Genomic DNA, 18,288 nt, shown 5'->3' with positions numbered 1-18,288 from the left:
CTAACTAACTAACTAACTAACTAACTACTAACTACTAACTAACTAACTAACTAACTAACTAACTAACTAACTAACTAACTAACTAACTAACTAACTAACTAACTAACTACTAACTAACTAAACTAACTAACTAACTAACTAACTAACTAACTAACTAACGAACTAACTAACTAACTAAACTAACTAACTAACTAACTAACTAACTAACTAACTAACTAACAACTAACTAACTAACTACTAACTAACTAACTAACTAACTAACTACTAACTAACTAACTACTAACTAACTAACTAACTAACTAACTAACTAACTAACTAACTAACAACTACTAACTAACTAACGACTAACTAACTAACTAACTACTAACTAACTAACTAACTAACTAACTAACTAACTAACTAACTAACTAACTAACTAACTAACTAACTAACTAACTAACTAACTAACCTAACTAACAACTAACTAACTAACTAACTAACTAACTAACTAGACTACTAACTAACTAACTACACTAACTAACTAACTAACCAACTACTAACGAACTAACTAACTAACTACTAACTAACTAACTAACTACTAACTAACTAACTAACTAACTAACTACTAACTAACTACTACTAACTAACTAACTAACTACTAACTAACTAACTAACTAACTAACTAACTAACTAACTAACTAACTAACTAACTAACTAACTAACTAACTAACTAACTAACTAACTAACTAACTAACTAACTAACTAACTAACTAACTAACTAACTAACTAACTAACTAACTAACTAACTAACTAACTAACTAACTAACTAACTAACTAACTAACTAACTAACTAACTAACTAACTAACTAACTAACTAACTAACTAACTAACTAACTAACTAACTAACTACTAACTAACTAACTAACTACTAACTAACTAACTAACTAACTAACTAACTAACTAACTAACTAACTAACTAACTAACTAACTAACTAACTAACTAACTAACTAACTAACTAACTAACTAACTAACTAACTAACTAACTAACTAACTAACTAACTAACTAACTAACTAACTAACTAACTAACTAACTAACTAACTAACTAACTAACTAACTAACTAACTAACTAACTAACTAACTAACTAACTAACTAACTAACTAACTAACTAACTACTAACTAACTAACTAACTAACTACTACTAACTAACTAACTAACCAACTAACTAACTAACTAACCAACTAACTAACTAACTAACTAACTAACTAACTACTAACTAACTAACTAACTAACTAACTAACTAACTAACTACCTAACTACCTAACTACCTAACTAACTATCTACCGAGTCGCTGCTGTAAAAACGCCAAAATATCTTTAAAACTCATTTCTTCGAATACACTGGAGGTAATTTCGACCAAAATTAATCCATAAATAGAAGAAATGTTGTAAAATTTACTAACCGAATGAAGATATTTTACAATGATGGAGGATATGCAAGGAAAATGATTTCCAACAACCGTTTTATTTTTTATTTCGATTTCGCCTAAACACAACCTTCAAATTACACAATAAAAGTCTTAAACAACAGAACTGCGATTGGCTCACAGAGAAAGAATCACACTTCTTAATATATAAGAAACATAACATACTTGGATTTCCCTGCAATTCGACAAAGAGTCAATGCATCCGAATAAGACAGTGATTTCCTCTAACGTCTAACCACCTGATTGACTTTAATTTGTCTTCCGTCACGGATGTACTCTTTGTAAGCGAGGGTGAAGATAATCGTCACTTTAGTGTCCTCTTTGTAAGCAAGAGAGAGGACACTTAATAAACACTTGTCTGCCTCTTCGTAACCTATGGGCTGACGATTGACTTCCTCGTAGGACAAGCACATGTTAAAATAGCTAGTCACCTGGACAGTTGGTGGCTAGGTGTAACACTATGTGGTAGATTAAATAGGGAGTTCGGGTCTGTCCGACCGAACTGCTGGGTTGTTAAAGTGTTTGTATTACATTTACATAGTTATTCTTACGAATATCTTTGTTTTGATTTGATTGCTCCCGATCCCTGCTAAGTGTATATGACGTACTCTGTTGTACAAAAATCCCTATAGGTAGGTATACTTGTCCTTATGGTCAGCATGCTTTCCTTGTTAGTAGTTAAACTTTTTGCTGAATAATTTTTGATCGATGTTAAAATGGTATAATTCTCCTTTAACAACCTTTTACAATTATACCTTTTTTACTCCTTATTTAGTTATATACCCCATTTATTGCTAAAGACCCAAATTAAATTTGTTTCTTTTTTTTTTTCTTCCTAAATGAAATCATTTCTAACACGTTTATATTTTCTTTAAATTGTTACAAAACGTGCATAATATTGTAAAAAATATACAAACATACATCTATTTTGTAATGACAGATGTTTCATAAGAAAATTTAATTTATACATGGTAGCTTTTTAACATTTGTTTAAATTTGTATATAGGACATATATTTATGAACGTACTTATGTAAAGTTTTCTATGAGTATGTATATAGATAAGTAGGTTGATAGGTAGGTAGGGTTAGGTTGATAGGTATAAGTATACTGTAGGTATACTCTCGCCAATCTAAGATTTCCTTAAATAGAAAAACTTTAACTAAAGTTAATACCTTTTTTATACAGAGAACTTTCACAAAAGTGAACACTTTTGTTTTTGAAAAATCTTTTACAAATGTAAACATATTTTCTAAAACTCTTTCTCTAATGTTTACATATTTTATATAGAAAAACTTTCACTATAGTGAAAACGTTTTCTATAGAAAATCTTTCTCGAATGTGAACTTCTATAGAAAATCTTTCTCGAATGTGAACTTATTTTCTATAGAAAATCTTTCCCGAATGTGAACACATTTTCTATACAAAATCTTTCTCGAATGTGAACACATTTTCTATAGAAAATTCTTCTCGAATGTGAACTTATTTTCTATGGAACATTATTCTCGAATCCGAACACATTTCCGATAGAAAATCTTTCTCGAATGTGAAGTCATTTTCTATAGAAAATTTTTCTCGAATGTGAATACATATTCTACAGATAATCTTTCCCGAATGTGAACACATTTTCTATAGAAAATGTTTCTCGATTGTTAATACATTTTCTACTGAAAATCTCTCTCAAATGTGAACATATATTCTATATGAAATCTTTCTCGAATGTGAACTTATTTTCCATAAAAATTTTTCTTGAAAGTGAATTATTCTCGAATATGAACACATTTTCTATAAAAAATCTTTCTAGAATGTGAACACATTTTCTATAGAGAATCTTTCGCGAATGTGAACACATTTTCTTTAGAAATTCTTTCTCAAATGTGAATTTATTTTCTATTGAAAATGTCTCTCGACTGTGAATACATTTTCTATAGAAAATTTTTCTCGAATGTGAAGTAATTTTCTATAGAAAATCTTTCTCGAATGTGAACACATTTTCTATAGAAAATCTTTCCCGAATGTGAACTTATTTTCTATGGAAAATTATTCCCGAATAGGAACACATTTCCGATAGAAAATCTTTCTCAAATGTGAAAACGTTTTCTAGAGAAAATCTCTCTCGAATATGAACTTATTTTCTATAGAAAATCTTTCTCGAATGTGAACACATTTTCTATAGAAAATTCTTCTCGAATGTGAACATATTTTCTATACAAAATCTTTCTCGAATGTGAACACATTTTCTATAGAAAATCATTCCCGAATGTGAACACATTTTCTATACAAAATCTTTCTCAAATGTGAACACGTTTTCTACAGAAAATCTTTCTTGAATATGAACACATTTTCTATAGAAAATCTTTCTGGAATGTGAACTTATTTTCTATGGAAATCTTTCTCTAATGTAAACACATGTTCTATAGAAAATCTTTCTCGAATGTGAACTTATTTTCTATGGAAAATCTTTCTCAAATGTGTACAGATTTTCTATAGAAAATCTTTCTAGAATGTACATACATTTTCTACAGATAATCTTTCCCGAATGTGAACACATTTTCTATAGAAAATGTTTTTCGATTGTAAATATATTTTCTACAGAAAATCTTTATCGAATGTGATCATATATTCTATATAAAATCTTTCTTGAAAGTGAACATATTTTCTATAGAAAATCTTTTTCATATATGAACACATTTCCTATAGAAAATCTTTCTCAAATATGAACACATTTTCTTTAGAAAATTATTCTCGAATATGAACACATTTTCCCCAATAAGCATTTTTGCTGGAATTCAAGTGTAAATCAAATTTAATTCCAGTCAAACATTCAAATTTCAAGTGTTGAAATACACTTGCATTACACTTTAATTCAATAGCATTCTCCAGTGAAAAGGAAACTTGAATTCAAGTCGAACATTATAATGTTATTACAGTTTAATTCAAGGCTTGAATAACATTACAACTCGAATAGAAAAAATGCTTAAATTCAATCTTTGAAATACAGTTTAATTCAAACCTTGAATTTTAATGTAATTCCTATCGAAAAAGTAATTACATTCAAGCACCTATAATATACATATATGTATATATATTTATGTACATATGTATTAGCTGTAGGTGTAACATATTACCACATATCTTAAAATTTAACAGACATAATTGAGACATTTATTAATAATAAATAAGAAGTGAATGAGGACAAAATTACATACATATTTATACATTTTACATGGCAAAAACTTGTATAAAACATAATTTACAGGATCACTCTGTTTCTTTAACATTACAAATAAATCAGCAAAGATCTTGAAAGAACGCATCAACCAGAAATATTTGCATTATTCTATATACATTCGTGCCTATATCAAAGAATATTTTCTACATTAATCCCGTTTTGGGTTGGTTTAATCTGCATACATACCTTTTATTGCAATTGGATTCATTGATTTTTATAAATTCTGACACCAACATTTGCTGTTCTATTTTGTTGCATTGAAGTAAAAATATGAACATTTTTATTATTAATATTTTTAATTTATTTTCAAGTTTGACAAGAAAATTTGGTTTGAAAACATTATTTGACTTTTACTTGAAAATAAAACTGGAATTAAAGTTGAATTATAATTAAATTTCAAGCACTTGAATTTATAATTTTTGAGTGCTTATTGGGTCTCGAATATGAAAATTATTCTCCAATGTTAACACATTTTCTATAGAAAATTTTTCTCGAATGTGAACTTATTTTTTATGGAAAATCTTTTTCGAAAGTGAACGCATTTCCTTCTTCAGAACAAATTATAAACACGCATTTACAAATATTTTATGATTTCATTTTTCCTTATAAGATAATTTATATACAATATTAAATAAATCCTTAATAACAGTTTAATAAGTTCAATAACTAATTGATTTAATCCTATTTGGTATTCAAAGTTTGTTTTGCTATATTTTACTATATGTGTAATTAAAGTGATTATTATATTTTGTTTGATTACGAGACAAAAAGAAAATATTTACAAAAAACCAAAAACTTAATAAACTATTATAGTTTATTTGCCTTATTAGAGTTAGTAAATAGTTAAATCCTTTTCAGAGTGATAAGAGAAAAAAGCTCAAATGAGAAAACTTTGTTTTCTAAGCTGTTTATGTGTATTTAAAGGCGAAAATGAACTTGGAAAGAGATAAATGTATTTAAAATACTTAAGTAAATACTTAGCATTATACTTACATTTTAACCCATAACTTCCTAATAAAAGTTTTAGATTTGTTTCCTTCAATCAATAAAAAAAAATCCCACACACACGCACAATTTGTTGCAAGTTTGCTTGCATTTTTTTATAGTTTTATTTTTCAATTTGTTTACAAATATTTAATGAATTTTTTATATAAATTATGATATTATTGGTATTATGGTTTTAGCTTTAGAGATAATATGTTCGAGTGGACTAGATAAAAAAAATAAAACAATTACAATTATTGGAGGGATTCTTAAATTGGGCAAATGTTTTGAAAAGAATAAATATAACAAAAATTAAAATCATTTAAATCTTAAACAAATTTTCTTTTACAATTTTTTTGTTGCTTTGTTTCTTTACTTTTTTTTTTGTTGATTTGTTAAAAGTTTCAGTAGAAAAAAAAGGATATTTGTTGGACGTTGTTCCTTAAATAATGTAAAAATGTGTAACAAGCAAAACAATATAAATGATTTAAAAACAAAAACAAATAAATAATAATAATAATTTTATGAAGACGTCATCAAATCGTTATTCAAGTGCGTTCAATACGTTAATTAATTTAAAACACTTGCACACGATGATTCTCACGATCGCAAACCAATATATTGCCATTCGACATAATAGCCACACCTTCAAGACCTTTGAATTCCGAATCGCCAGAACCCCAGGAACCGAAAGTTTTTAGGAAACTACCATCAGGATTGAAAATTTGTATGCGATTATTGCCAGAGTCGGCCACAAATATGTAACCTTGATCATCCACCGCAACGCCTCTGTTAAGAAGACAAATCAAATTTTCATTTAATATTTTCAGTTTAACTTTTTCCATTTAACATTATTTACCTGGGAAACTTAAATTGTCCATCGTCGGAACCTTCACCACCAAATGTTGATAAAACTTTGCCATTTACATCGAATATCTATGTTTGAGAAAAATCCCATAAAGAAAAACATTTAGATATGAGTTGAGATTATAAAATCTATTTTAATTTAATTTAACTACCAAAAAGATTGTTCATTATAAAACAAAGACGAAGACTACTTCAAAGCTGTACAACGTAATATTTAGTTTGTTAATTCAATTTTGTAGTTTTTCTTTGCTTTTGTATTTCTATATGTAGTATAGAAATACAAGTTAAGTTGAATATTTCGGCAAGTTAAGTTGAATATTTCTTACGTGACACATTAAAATAGAGGTCAGAGGTTCTATTTTGTATATTTTGTATCCGTCTGTCCGTCTGTCTGTCCGTCTGTCTGTCTGTCTGTCTGTCTGTCTGTCTGTCTGTCTGTCTGTCTGTCTGTCTGTCTGTCTATCTGTCTGTCTATCTGTCTGTCTGTCTGTCTGTCCGTCTGTCTGTCTGTCCGTCTGTCCGTCTATCCGTCTGTCCGTCTACCTGTCCTTCTGTTTTTTCTTTCTTAAACTGAAAGTCGTCCAAAATCATTGATCTTTATTCTCATAACTCTTCATCCAACAAGAATTAGGGCTTTAACAAAACAAGACCTAAAAACAAAAGAAGGGTATACCATATTTCTAATAACCCTGTTTAAAAATTCATAATTGTTTAATCTTCTTCTTTTCTATGCAATGTAAAGAAAAAGTTGAAAATTGCTTTGTAGCAATTTTTCAGAAGAATATAACATAACACCATTTTAAGTGAAAAATAAAAAAAAAATAATTCAGATTTGGGCGATATTTCCATCCTCCGTCAATATTAAAATAGTAATTTCTTTGACATTTGCACAAAAGCATTGTGAAACAGATACGATCAGACGAAAGACAGATCAATAATCATGACTATAGACTGGCCTACAGTCAAAACTATAGGCTGATTAACAGTAGAGACTATAGACTGATCTATAGTCAAGACTATAAACTGATCTATAGTCAAGGCTATAGACTGATCTATAGTCAAGGCTATAGACTGATCTATATTCAAGACCATAGACTGATCTGTAGGCAAGACTATAGTCAAGACTATAAGCTGATCTATAGTTAAGTCTATGAACTGATCTATGGTCAAGACTATAGATTGATCTAAAGTCAAGATTATAAACTGATCATCAGTCAAGATTATAGACTGATCAATTGTCAAGACTATAGTTTGACCTATAGTCAAGATTATAGACTGTTCTATAGTCAAGACTATAGACTGTTCTATAGTCAAGACTATAAACTGTTCTATAGTCAAGACTATAGACTGTTCTATAGTCAAGACTATAGACTGTTCTATAGTCAAGACTATAAACTGTTCTATAGTCAAGACTATAGACTGATTTATAGTCGTGACTATAAACAGATCTAAAGTCAAGTCTATGAACTGATCTATGGTCAAGACTATAGACTGATCTAAAGTCAAGATTATAGACTGATCAATAGTCAAGACTATAGACTGATCTATAGTCATGACTATAAACAGATCTAAAGTCAATGATTTTTTTTACAAACTTTTAGAAAATTCCTGGAAACAGTGTAATTAATTCTACTCTATTATACATAAGATTACACTACTCAAACACCTTTAATTCTACCTTCAATACAACATAATCACATCCTTTTCCCTAACAAAAAAAAAAAAACAATTATAAATGCAGAAACAAAAAATCAAAAAGAAAAAGATCAAAATTATACTATAAAACCAAATCACAGCCAAATTTCATCAATGCAAAAATGTCGTTATATAATTTTAGTATATTAAAATATTTCTTCCTTTTTTTGGCATAATAGAACAAAACCCAACTAACACCATCAAAAAAGAAAGGCAAAATAATAAAAGCTGCCAGAAGTAAAACAAAATTAAAAAAAGAAAGCTCAACTCAAATCAATGAAGTGTAAAATTACCTGAATTCTGTGGTTATTCGAATCGGAAACAATAACACGATTCGTATTCGATACAGCAATATAATGTGGATGTTCAAGTTGTCCTTCACCACGACCGCAAGTACCAAATTTACCAACAAATGAACCATCCGATTGGAAAACCTTAAAAGAAAAAGAAAAAACGTTGAATATAACATGTATAGATATTACTTATTCAATACAAATATAAATATGTATGTATAAAATAATCAATTTGGCTAAAGCAACCACATATAAGATAAAAATTTGCAATGTTAACAAATAACTACTACTGTGTATTGTATAGTATTTTATTTTGGGGTTTATTTTTTCAATTTATTTAGTTTTTTTTTTTTTTTTGTTCCTCCATGTTCAAATTAGATTATAAAAGTGAAATCAAATAGGACCACAAAAAGCAAAAAGGCTTATTTAAAGGACAGTAATAGGGAAATGTTTTGTATGTTTATTAAGTAGGACCAACTAATATAGTGTTAATTTTAAATTTGATCTATACTATAGTAAAGTCTACAGTTCAGACTATAGTCTTGTCTGTAGTCCAGACTATGGTTTTGTCTATAGTCCAGGCTATAGTCTTGTATATAGTCCATACTATAGTCTTGTATATAGTCCATACTATAGTTTTGTCTATAGTCCAAACTATAGTCTTGTCTATAATCCAGACTATAGTCTTGTCTATAGTCCAGACTATAGTCTTGTCTATAGTCCAGACTATAGCCTTGTCTATAGTCCAGACTATAGCCTTGTCTATAGTCCAGACTATAGCCTTGTCTATAGTCCAGACTATAGCCTTGTCTATAGTCCAGACTATAGTCTTGTCTATAGTCCAGACTATAGTCTTGTCTATAGTTCAGACTATAGTCTTATCTATAGTCCAGACTATAGTCTTGTCTATAATCCAGACTATAGTATTGTCTATAATCCAGACTATAGTCTTGTCTATAGTCCAGACTATAGTCTTGTCTATAGTCCAGACTATAGTCTTGTCTATAGTCCAGACTATAGTCTTGTCTATAGTCCAGACTATAGTCTTGTCTATAGTCCAGACTATAGTCTTGTCTATAGTCCAGACTATAGTCTTGTCTATAGTCCAGACTATAGGCTTGTCTATAGTCCAGACTATAGTCTTGTCTATAGTCCAGACTATAGTATTGTCTATAATCCAGACTATAGTCTTGTCTATAGTCCAGACTATAGTCTTGTCTATAGTCCAGACTATAGTCTTGTCTATAGTCCAGACTATAGTCTTGTCTATAGTCCAGACTATAGTCTTGTCTATAGTCCAGACTATAGCCTTGTCTATAGTCCAGACTATAGTCTTGTCTACAGTCCAGACTATATTCTTATCTATAATCCAGACTATAGTCTTGTCAATAGTCCAGATTATTGTCTTGTCTACAGTCTAGTCTATAGTCTTGTCTATAGTCTTGTCTATAGTCCAGACTATAGTCTTGTCTATTGTCCAGACTATAGTCTTGTCTATTGTCCAGACTATAGTATTGTCTATTGTCCAGACTATAGTCTTGTCTATAGTCCAGCCTATAGTCTTGTCTATAGCCCAGACTATAGTTTTGTCTATAGTCCAGATTATAGTCTTATTTATTTTCCAGACTATAGTCTTATCTATTTTCCAGACTTTAGTCTTATCTATAGTCCAGACTATAGTCTTGTCTATAGGCCAGACTATAGTCTTGTCTATAGTCCAGACTATAGTCTTGTCTATAGTCCAGACTATAGTCTTGTCTATAGTCCAGACTATAGTCTTGTCTATAGTCCAGACTATAGTCTTGTCTATAGTCCAGACTATAGTCTTGTCTATAGTCCAGACTATAGTCTTGTATATAGTCCAGACTATAGTCTTGTCTATAGTCCAGACTATAGTCTTGTCTATAGTCCAGACTATAGTCTTGTCTATAGTCCAGACTATAGTATTGTCTATAGTCCAGTCAATAGTCCAGACTATGATCTAGTATATAGTAAAAACTATATTCTAGCCTAGTCTGTAGTTTAGTTTATAGTCAATTCTATAGTCTGACCTATAGTCAAGGCTATAATATAATATTTTTAAGCGAATTTTAAGGGATTGTCACAGTATTAGATTATTCCATTGTCATACAATTACTAAAGGAAGTCTTTATAATTTCTGTCAAGCCTAATCATTTACATTCATTTGTTCTGACTATATCGACATCGACCAAGCAGCTTAAGACAATTAATGGCAAATATTTGCATAATCATTTTGATACACAATCAGCATTATTCCATTACAATTCAATTAAAAATTTTGCAAATATTTGTCAGCACGATTTGCAATGTCCACATGTCCACGTATATACATATGTATTATATGTATGTATATATATTTATGTATTTAAGCAATTTACATTTACATGATTTTAATAGAAATATTTTGTTGAATCAAAGATTGAGATGATAAATATCGATGATAATTAATTTTGAAATATATTGACACCTGTACAAAACACATTGGCATATATACTACAATATTAGGGGTATAACAAAAGTTTGTTCTTAGTATCACTAATTCCCTTAATAGGGCTTTAAAAAATCGAATGTTCGAAAGACTGTCAACAAAAGCATTTAATAGAAATAACAATAAAAGCTAAGGAAGTTATTGCCCTAATGTACTCACTCAATGCACCAATATCATATTAAGAACTTACATACATATATATACTATATATTTTTTTAGTCCAATTAACTTACCTGTACTCTGTGGTTTTCTTTGTCACACACATATATGAAGCCCAATGCATCTGTGGTCACACCCCATGGATAATTAAATTTACCATCTGCGGTACCTTGTGAACCGAATGCCCGCAGAAAACGTCCTTGCGGATCAAGAACTTGTATGCGATGATTGTATCTATTATAATTTGATAAATATAAATGATTAATTAAAAATTTTACAAATGACAAAACGCGATTATAGAACTAATTAATGAATTTTATTGGAAATTCAAGTTTACTACGTTGTACAAAATAGGAAAAGAACGGGTTGGATACTTTAAAATCTTAATTTGAAAAATACCTACTAATCAATATAGTCTATAGTCAAGAATACATTCAAGTCTATGGTCCAGGCTATTGTTTCCTATAGCAAGACTATCGTGTGTTGTATAGTCTAGACAACTATCTAGTCTACACACCAGACTATAGTATTTTGTATATAGTTCCGACAATAGTCTAGTCTATAGTCTAGTCTATAGTCTAGTCTATAGTCTAGTCTATAGTCTAGTCTATAGTCTAGTCTATAGTCTAGTCTATAGTCTAGTCTATAGTCTAGTCTATAGTCTAGTCTATAGTCTAGTCTATAGTCTAGTCTATAGTCTAGTCTATAGTCTAGTCTATAGTCTAGTCTATAGTCTAGTCTATAGTCTAGTCTAGTCTAGTCTATAGTCTAGTCTATAGTCTAGTCTATAGTCTAGTCTATAGTCTAGTCTATAGTCTAGTCTATAGTCTAGTCTATAGTCTAGTCTATAGTCTAGTCTATAGTCTAGTCTATAGTCTAGTCTATAGTCTAGTCTATAGTCTAGTCTATAGTCTAGTTCTATAGTCTAGTCTATAGTCTAGTCTATAGTCTGTCTATAGTCTAGTCTATAGTCTAGTCTATAGTCTAGTCTATAGTCTAGTCTATAGTCTAGTCTATAGTCTAGTCTATAGTCTAGTCTATAGTCTAGTCTATAGTCTAGTCTATAGTCTAGTCTATAGTCTAGTCTATAGTCTAGTCTATAGTCTAGTCTATAGTCTAGTCTATAGTCTAGTCTATAGTCTAGTCTATAGTCTAGTCTATAGTCTAGTCTATAGTCTAGTCTATAGTCTAGTCTATAGTCTAGTCTATAGTCTAGTCTATAGTCTAGTCTATAGTCTAGTCTATAGTCTAGTCTATAGTCTAGTCTATAGTCTAGTCTATAGTCTAGTCTATAGTCTAGTCTATAGTCTAGTCTATAGTCTAGTCTATAGTCTAGTCTATAGTCTAGTCTATAGTCTAGTCTATAGTCTAGTCTATAGTCTAGTCTATAGTCTAGTCTATAGTCTAGTCTATAGTCTAGTCTATAGTCTAGTCTATAGTCTAGTCTATAGTCTAGTCTATAGTCTAGTCTATAGTCTAGTCTATAGTCTAGTCTATAGTCTAGTCTATAGTCTAGTCTATAGTCTAGTCTATAGTCTAGTCTATAGTCTAGTCTATAGTCTAGTCTATAGTCTAGTCTATAGTCTAGTAGTCTAGTCTATAGTCTAGTCTATAGTCTAGTCTATAGCCTAGTCTATAGTCTAGTCTATAGCCTAGTCTGTAGTCTAGTCTATAGTCTAGTCTATAGTCTAGTCTATAGTCTAGTCTATAGTCTAGTCTATAGTCTAGTCTATAGTCTAGTCTATAGTCTAGTCTATAGTCTAGTCTATAGTCTAGTCTATAGTCTAGTCTATAGTCATGTCTATAGTCATGTCTATAGTCAGGTCTATAGTCAGGTCTATATTCTAGTCTAGTCTATAGTCTAGTCTATAGTCTAGTCTTTAGTCTATAATCAGGTCTATAGTCTAGTTTATATAGACTAGTCTGCAGTCCAGTCTATAGCCCAGATAAAAGTCCAAAGTATTTGTGTATGTAGTCCAGACTACAGTGAATATTTTTATTTAATTGAATATTAAGGGATATGTTGAAATTTTAATTTCAATGTGTATTTCTGCTGAATTTGTTTAACGCCCTATGTCTGACCTTACATGACCTTATCGTAAATGTCTTTTCGATTATTGACACTTATTAATTCTTAATTATCTTTTTTCTTCTACTTATATCATTAATTATACTTTGCATCAGTTTACAAATATTCATTGCAAAAAAAGAAAGAAAAGCAAAAACTTCATTAATTTATTATGTCAATTGAAAAGTTATTTTTAAAATTTCTTAAGAATTTATTATCCCTTTTATAAGAACGTGGATCAAAAATCAATTGTAGGCTCAATAGCAACGCCAATGATGAATACATTAATAATTAAATTAATTCATTTACCATTAAAGTGGCAGACACATTATTGCAATCAACTTTTGACCTTTAACAATTGTTTAGTAGGTGGGCTCGCAAAAAGGGAGGTTGTTAAATATGAAATTTTGCCAGATTTTAAGTAAGAATTTTAGTAAATGCAGAATTCTAATAATTGCTGTGGTCATACGATATCTAGGAACAAATATTTGTTAATTGCTTTTACATAAGTTTAAAATTTCCTGTCAAAATCTGCTTCAAATTCTTGTGAAATATATCATAAGCAATATTTCATTGTTAGTTTTAAAGACTCAACCCAATTACTCATGTTACCAAATCTATTTATTTATTTCCTCCTATTAGCACCCCCTTAAAAAGCAATGTATTTATGTATATTGAAAACACTTAGACGATTTGATAAATATCAAATTCAAAATATACACAACAATAATGAGAAAAACCCCATTCATTTACCATCGGTTGTTGTAATTAAACTTCTCATTAACAACAACCATTATCCGCTTAGCATTTCCAATTAGATGTTAGAAGTTTGAAAATACAAAACAACAAAAACTTTCATTACATACCATAACACACACAATCATAATGGATGAAAAAAAAGTATTATTTTCGGTATGCTCGTAAATAATGTGCCCTACAGATCTTTTGGTGAAAGTATAAGGAAAGGATAAAACGTATAGGTCAATAATGGACAGTTTCTTAAGGAACCTAAAAGATACTTTGTTAGAGATAATGTTATGGACTAAAAGATTTGAATGCTCGGACCGTATTGTACTCCTCCAACTATAGGGTATAACCAGTTGCCACTATCCAGCAAACATTACTTCTTAAACTCATATTTATTGTCTATCTATAGTCTAGGAATTAGTCTATGGATTAGCCTGTCGACTAATATATTGACTAATTTGTGGACTATTCTATGTATTACTCTATGTATTAGCCTATGGATTAGTATATGTATTAGCCTATGTATTAGTCTTTGTGTTAGTCTAATTACTAATCTATGTACTAATCTATGGAGTGGTCTATGGACTCCTCGATCGATTTGTTTATGGACTTGTCTATAGACTAAACTATGGACTAATCTATAGAACAGTCTATTATGTAGTCTATAGACCAGGCTAGTCCATGGGCTAGTCAACGAACTAAGCTATAGGCTAGTCTATGGACTATACTATGAACTAATCTATGGACTATTCTATGGATTGTTCTAAGAACTAGTCTATGAACAAATCTACGGAAAAGTCTATGGACTCGTCTATGAAATAGTATATGAACTAGTCTATGGATTAGTTTATGGATTAAGTTATGGATTGGTCGATGTATTTATCTATGAATTAGTTTATGGACTCGTCGATCTACTAGTTTATGGACTTATCAATGGAGTATCTATAGACTAAACTATGGATTAATCTATAGCTTATATTATAGTCTAGTCTATGGGCTAGTCTATAGACTAGTCTATGGACTATGAATTAGTCTATGGACTCGTCGATCCACTAGTTTATGGACTTATCTGTGGACTAATCTATGGACTAAATTATGGATTAATCAATAGCATAAATTATAGTCTAGTCTATGGACTAATCTATGGGCTAGTCTATTGACTAGTCTATGGACTAGTCTGTGTACTAGTCGATGGACTAGTTTATGGATTAATCTATGGGTTATAATATTAATCGATGGATTATTATTATATCTACATTATGACCAAGACTATATACCAATCCATATAAGGACTGGTCTGTGAACTTGTCTATCGACTAGTTGTTGACTCGTCTATGGTCTATTGACTATGTAATCTATTTACTACTCAATTGCCCTAATCCACAAACAAGTCTAGGAATTAGATGACATTTCTAACTGAACAGAAGCTATAGACTTAATTTTTCAAGCATTTGTCTTTATGTTTGTTGGGTTATTTCAATACACATACAGTATGTATGTACATTACTTTGTATCGATTCCCCAAGTACAACATAGTAAGAGAACTTGCTCCAGCTAATATATTCCTTTTGCCTTTAAGTCTTCTTTTTGTTTAATACAATATTGAATGTTTAGTAATTTCTGTATTTGTTTGGTTACTTTTCTCTTTGTGCTAAACTATTCATACCAACTTTTAAACAAATGTAATTTAATTAAAAACTTTAATGGATTTTTCTACTGAACTTCCAACATACATACTTACATACTAATGAAATTAATGGGATTTCATTTGAATTTGTTTACACTCACCGATCTGCTATTATATATTGTCCAATACGATTGACCGCTACACCGGCCAAACAATCAAATTCGCCTTCACCATTGCCATATTCACCAAACTGCTTAACGAAGATGCCATTCGAATCGAATACTTGGACGCGATGATTCGACGAGTCGGCGACGACAATGCTATTATCCGGCCCAACGGCTAAGCCGCGTGGCCAGGTAAAAGAACCGGGTTCGCTCCCCCGGCCCCCCAATTGGAACAGCTGTTGACGCTTGCGCAGGTACAATTGCCTAGGGGAAGTACCTGCCACTCCGGTTATACCGTGAGCTGCTGCTGCTACCGTAGGGGAGGTAGGGGAGCCTAGCCCGTTTTTTGAACCGTCATCATCCGATGAACCAAGTTCACTGACCTGCCTTAGAGGCAGACCCAGGCTAAGGCGTCGTGACACATCACTGGCAACGTGGCTACGACTACTGCCGCTGCCACTTGCACCATGACTCGATGTAGATGGCAGGGCCGAAGAAGTGCTACTGCTGCCGAGACCGTCACGTCCACTACCCGAAGGTGTATCTTTAGAGCTCTTATTGCCATATTTGTTCTTCAAATAACGGGCCCAAGAGCTTAAAGCTTCACCATCCTTGCTGTCGTTGTTGGCCAGCGAAGATGTACCAGCACCGCTGCGCGATGATGTGCGATCAATGATGGGAGAGCTGTCACGTGATTTGAGAGCATGTGATGAACGACTGCGTGCTAAATCGGAACCACCATAGCCGCTATATCTGTTGGATACGGGAGAAAACAGATTTTGTGATTAATTTGTAATGCTTTAGAAGAATTTTGGTGTTAAAAAGTTAAATTAAATGTGTGTGTTTGGATTTATTATAAAGTTTAAAATATTCCTTTAGAGAAAATATTTATTAATTTTCGATTTATAGAAAATGTGTAAAAAATAGTAAATTTTTAAAAAATTTTTGATTATTATTTCATTTTTAATTATTATTTCATAAATATTTCTCTAACGAAGATTTTTAGCAAATTTTTTTAGAATTTTTTAATAAATAATTACTTTTTGGAAAATTTTTTTCAGAAAAATTTCAATAAATTTAAGAAAATTTTTAATAAATTTTCCATTTCTAGAAAAATTTTGAAAAATTTTCCATTTTTAAAAAATTTAAAAAAAAAAATTTTTTCCAAAAAAAAAAATTCGAAAACTTTGTAAAAATTCTCAATAAATTCGCGACTTAAAAATTTTCATTAAATTTTAGATTTTAAGATTTCAATAAAATTTTAAATAAATTTTTCATTTTCAGAAAAATGTCAATAAATTTTCAGTTTTAGTAACTAACTAACTAACTAACTAACTAACTAACTAACTAACTAACTAACTACTAACTAACTAACTAACTAACTAACTAACTAACTAACTAACTAACTAACTAACTAACTAACTACTAACTAACTAACTAACTAACTAATAACTAACTAACTAACTAACTAACTAACTAACTACTACTAACTAACTAACTAACTAACTAACTAACTACTAACTAACTAACTAACTAACTAACTAACTAACTACTAACTAACTAACTAACTAACTAACTAACGAACTACTAAATCTAACTAACTAACTAACTAACTAACTACTAACTACTAACTAACTAACTAACTACTAACTAACTAACTACTAACTAACTAACTAACTACTAACTATAACTAACTAACTAACTAACTACTAACTAACTAACTAACTAACTAACTAACTAACTAACTAACTAACTAACTAACTAACTAACTAACTAACTAACTAACTAACTAACTAACTAACTAACTACTAACTAACTAACTAACTACTAACTAACTAACTAACTAACTAACTAACTAACTAACTACTAACTAACTACTAACTAACTAATACTAACTAACTACTAACGAACTAACTAACTAACACTAACTAACTAACTACTAACTAACTAACTAACTAACTAACTACTAAAACTAACTAACTACTAACTACTAACTAACTACAACTAACTACTAACTACTAACTACTACTAACTAACTAACTAACTAACTAACTAACTAACTACTAACTACTAACTAACTAACTACTAACTAACTAACTAACTAACTAACTACTAACTAACTAACTACTAACTAACTAACTAACTAACTAACTAACTAACTAACTACTAACTAACTAACTAACTAACTAACTAACTACTAACTAACTAACTAACTAACTAACTAACTAACTAACTAACTAACTAACTAACTACTAACTAACTAACTAACTAACTAACTAACTAACTAACTAACTAACTAACTAACTACTAACTACTAACTAACTAACTAACTAACTAACTAACTAACTAACTAACTAACTAACTACTAACTACTAACTAACTAACTAACTAACTAACTACTAACTAACTAACTACTACTAACTAACTAACTAACTAACTAACTACTAACTAACTAACTACTAACTACTAACTAAACTAAC

General features: G+C 30.0%; 1 protein-coding gene across 11 annotated transcripts in view; it reads right to left on the bottom strand.

The window, feature by feature from the left end:
* Nucleotides 1-6,034: 6,034 nt before the first annotated feature.
* LOC119611145 (RING finger protein nhl-1) overlaps nucleotides 6,035-18,288 on the bottom strand; it is an 89,074-nt gene continuing 76,820 nt past the window's right edge. For 7 of the 11 annotated variants that reach the window (XM_037966637.1, XM_037966625.1, XM_037966634.1 and 4 more), the window contains 5 exons: nucleotides 15,806-16,561; nucleotides 11,277-11,436; nucleotides 8,535-8,675; nucleotides 6,539-6,615; nucleotides 6,035-6,468 (listed from right to left, as the gene is read on the bottom strand). In XM_037966637.1, coding sequence (XP_037822565.1) covers nucleotides 6,255-6,468; nucleotides 6,539-6,615; nucleotides 8,535-8,675; nucleotides 11,277-11,436; nucleotides 15,806-16,561 — 1,348 coding nt within the window. In that variant the 3' untranslated portion in view covers nucleotides 6,035-6,254. The remainder of the gene's footprint in view (nucleotides 6,469-6,538; nucleotides 6,616-8,534; nucleotides 8,676-11,276; nucleotides 11,437-15,805; nucleotides 16,562-18,288) is intronic. The other 4 variants (XM_037966626.1, XM_037966627.1, XM_037966630.1 and 1 more) reach the window with 1 other exon arrangement.

The sequence above is a fragment of the Lucilia sericata genome, unplaced genomic scaffold (genome assembly GCF_015586225.1).
Source record: "Lucilia sericata isolate MDLA Ls3-8-SP2 unplaced genomic scaffold, ASM1558622v1 Contig001375F_arrow, whole genome shotgun sequence".
In the NCBI taxonomy this organism is placed as follows: domain Eukaryota; kingdom Metazoa; phylum Arthropoda; class Insecta; order Diptera; family Calliphoridae; genus Lucilia; species Lucilia sericata.
Note: the sequence above shows the minus strand (reverse complement) of the source record. Positions and strands in the feature narration are given on the sequence as shown.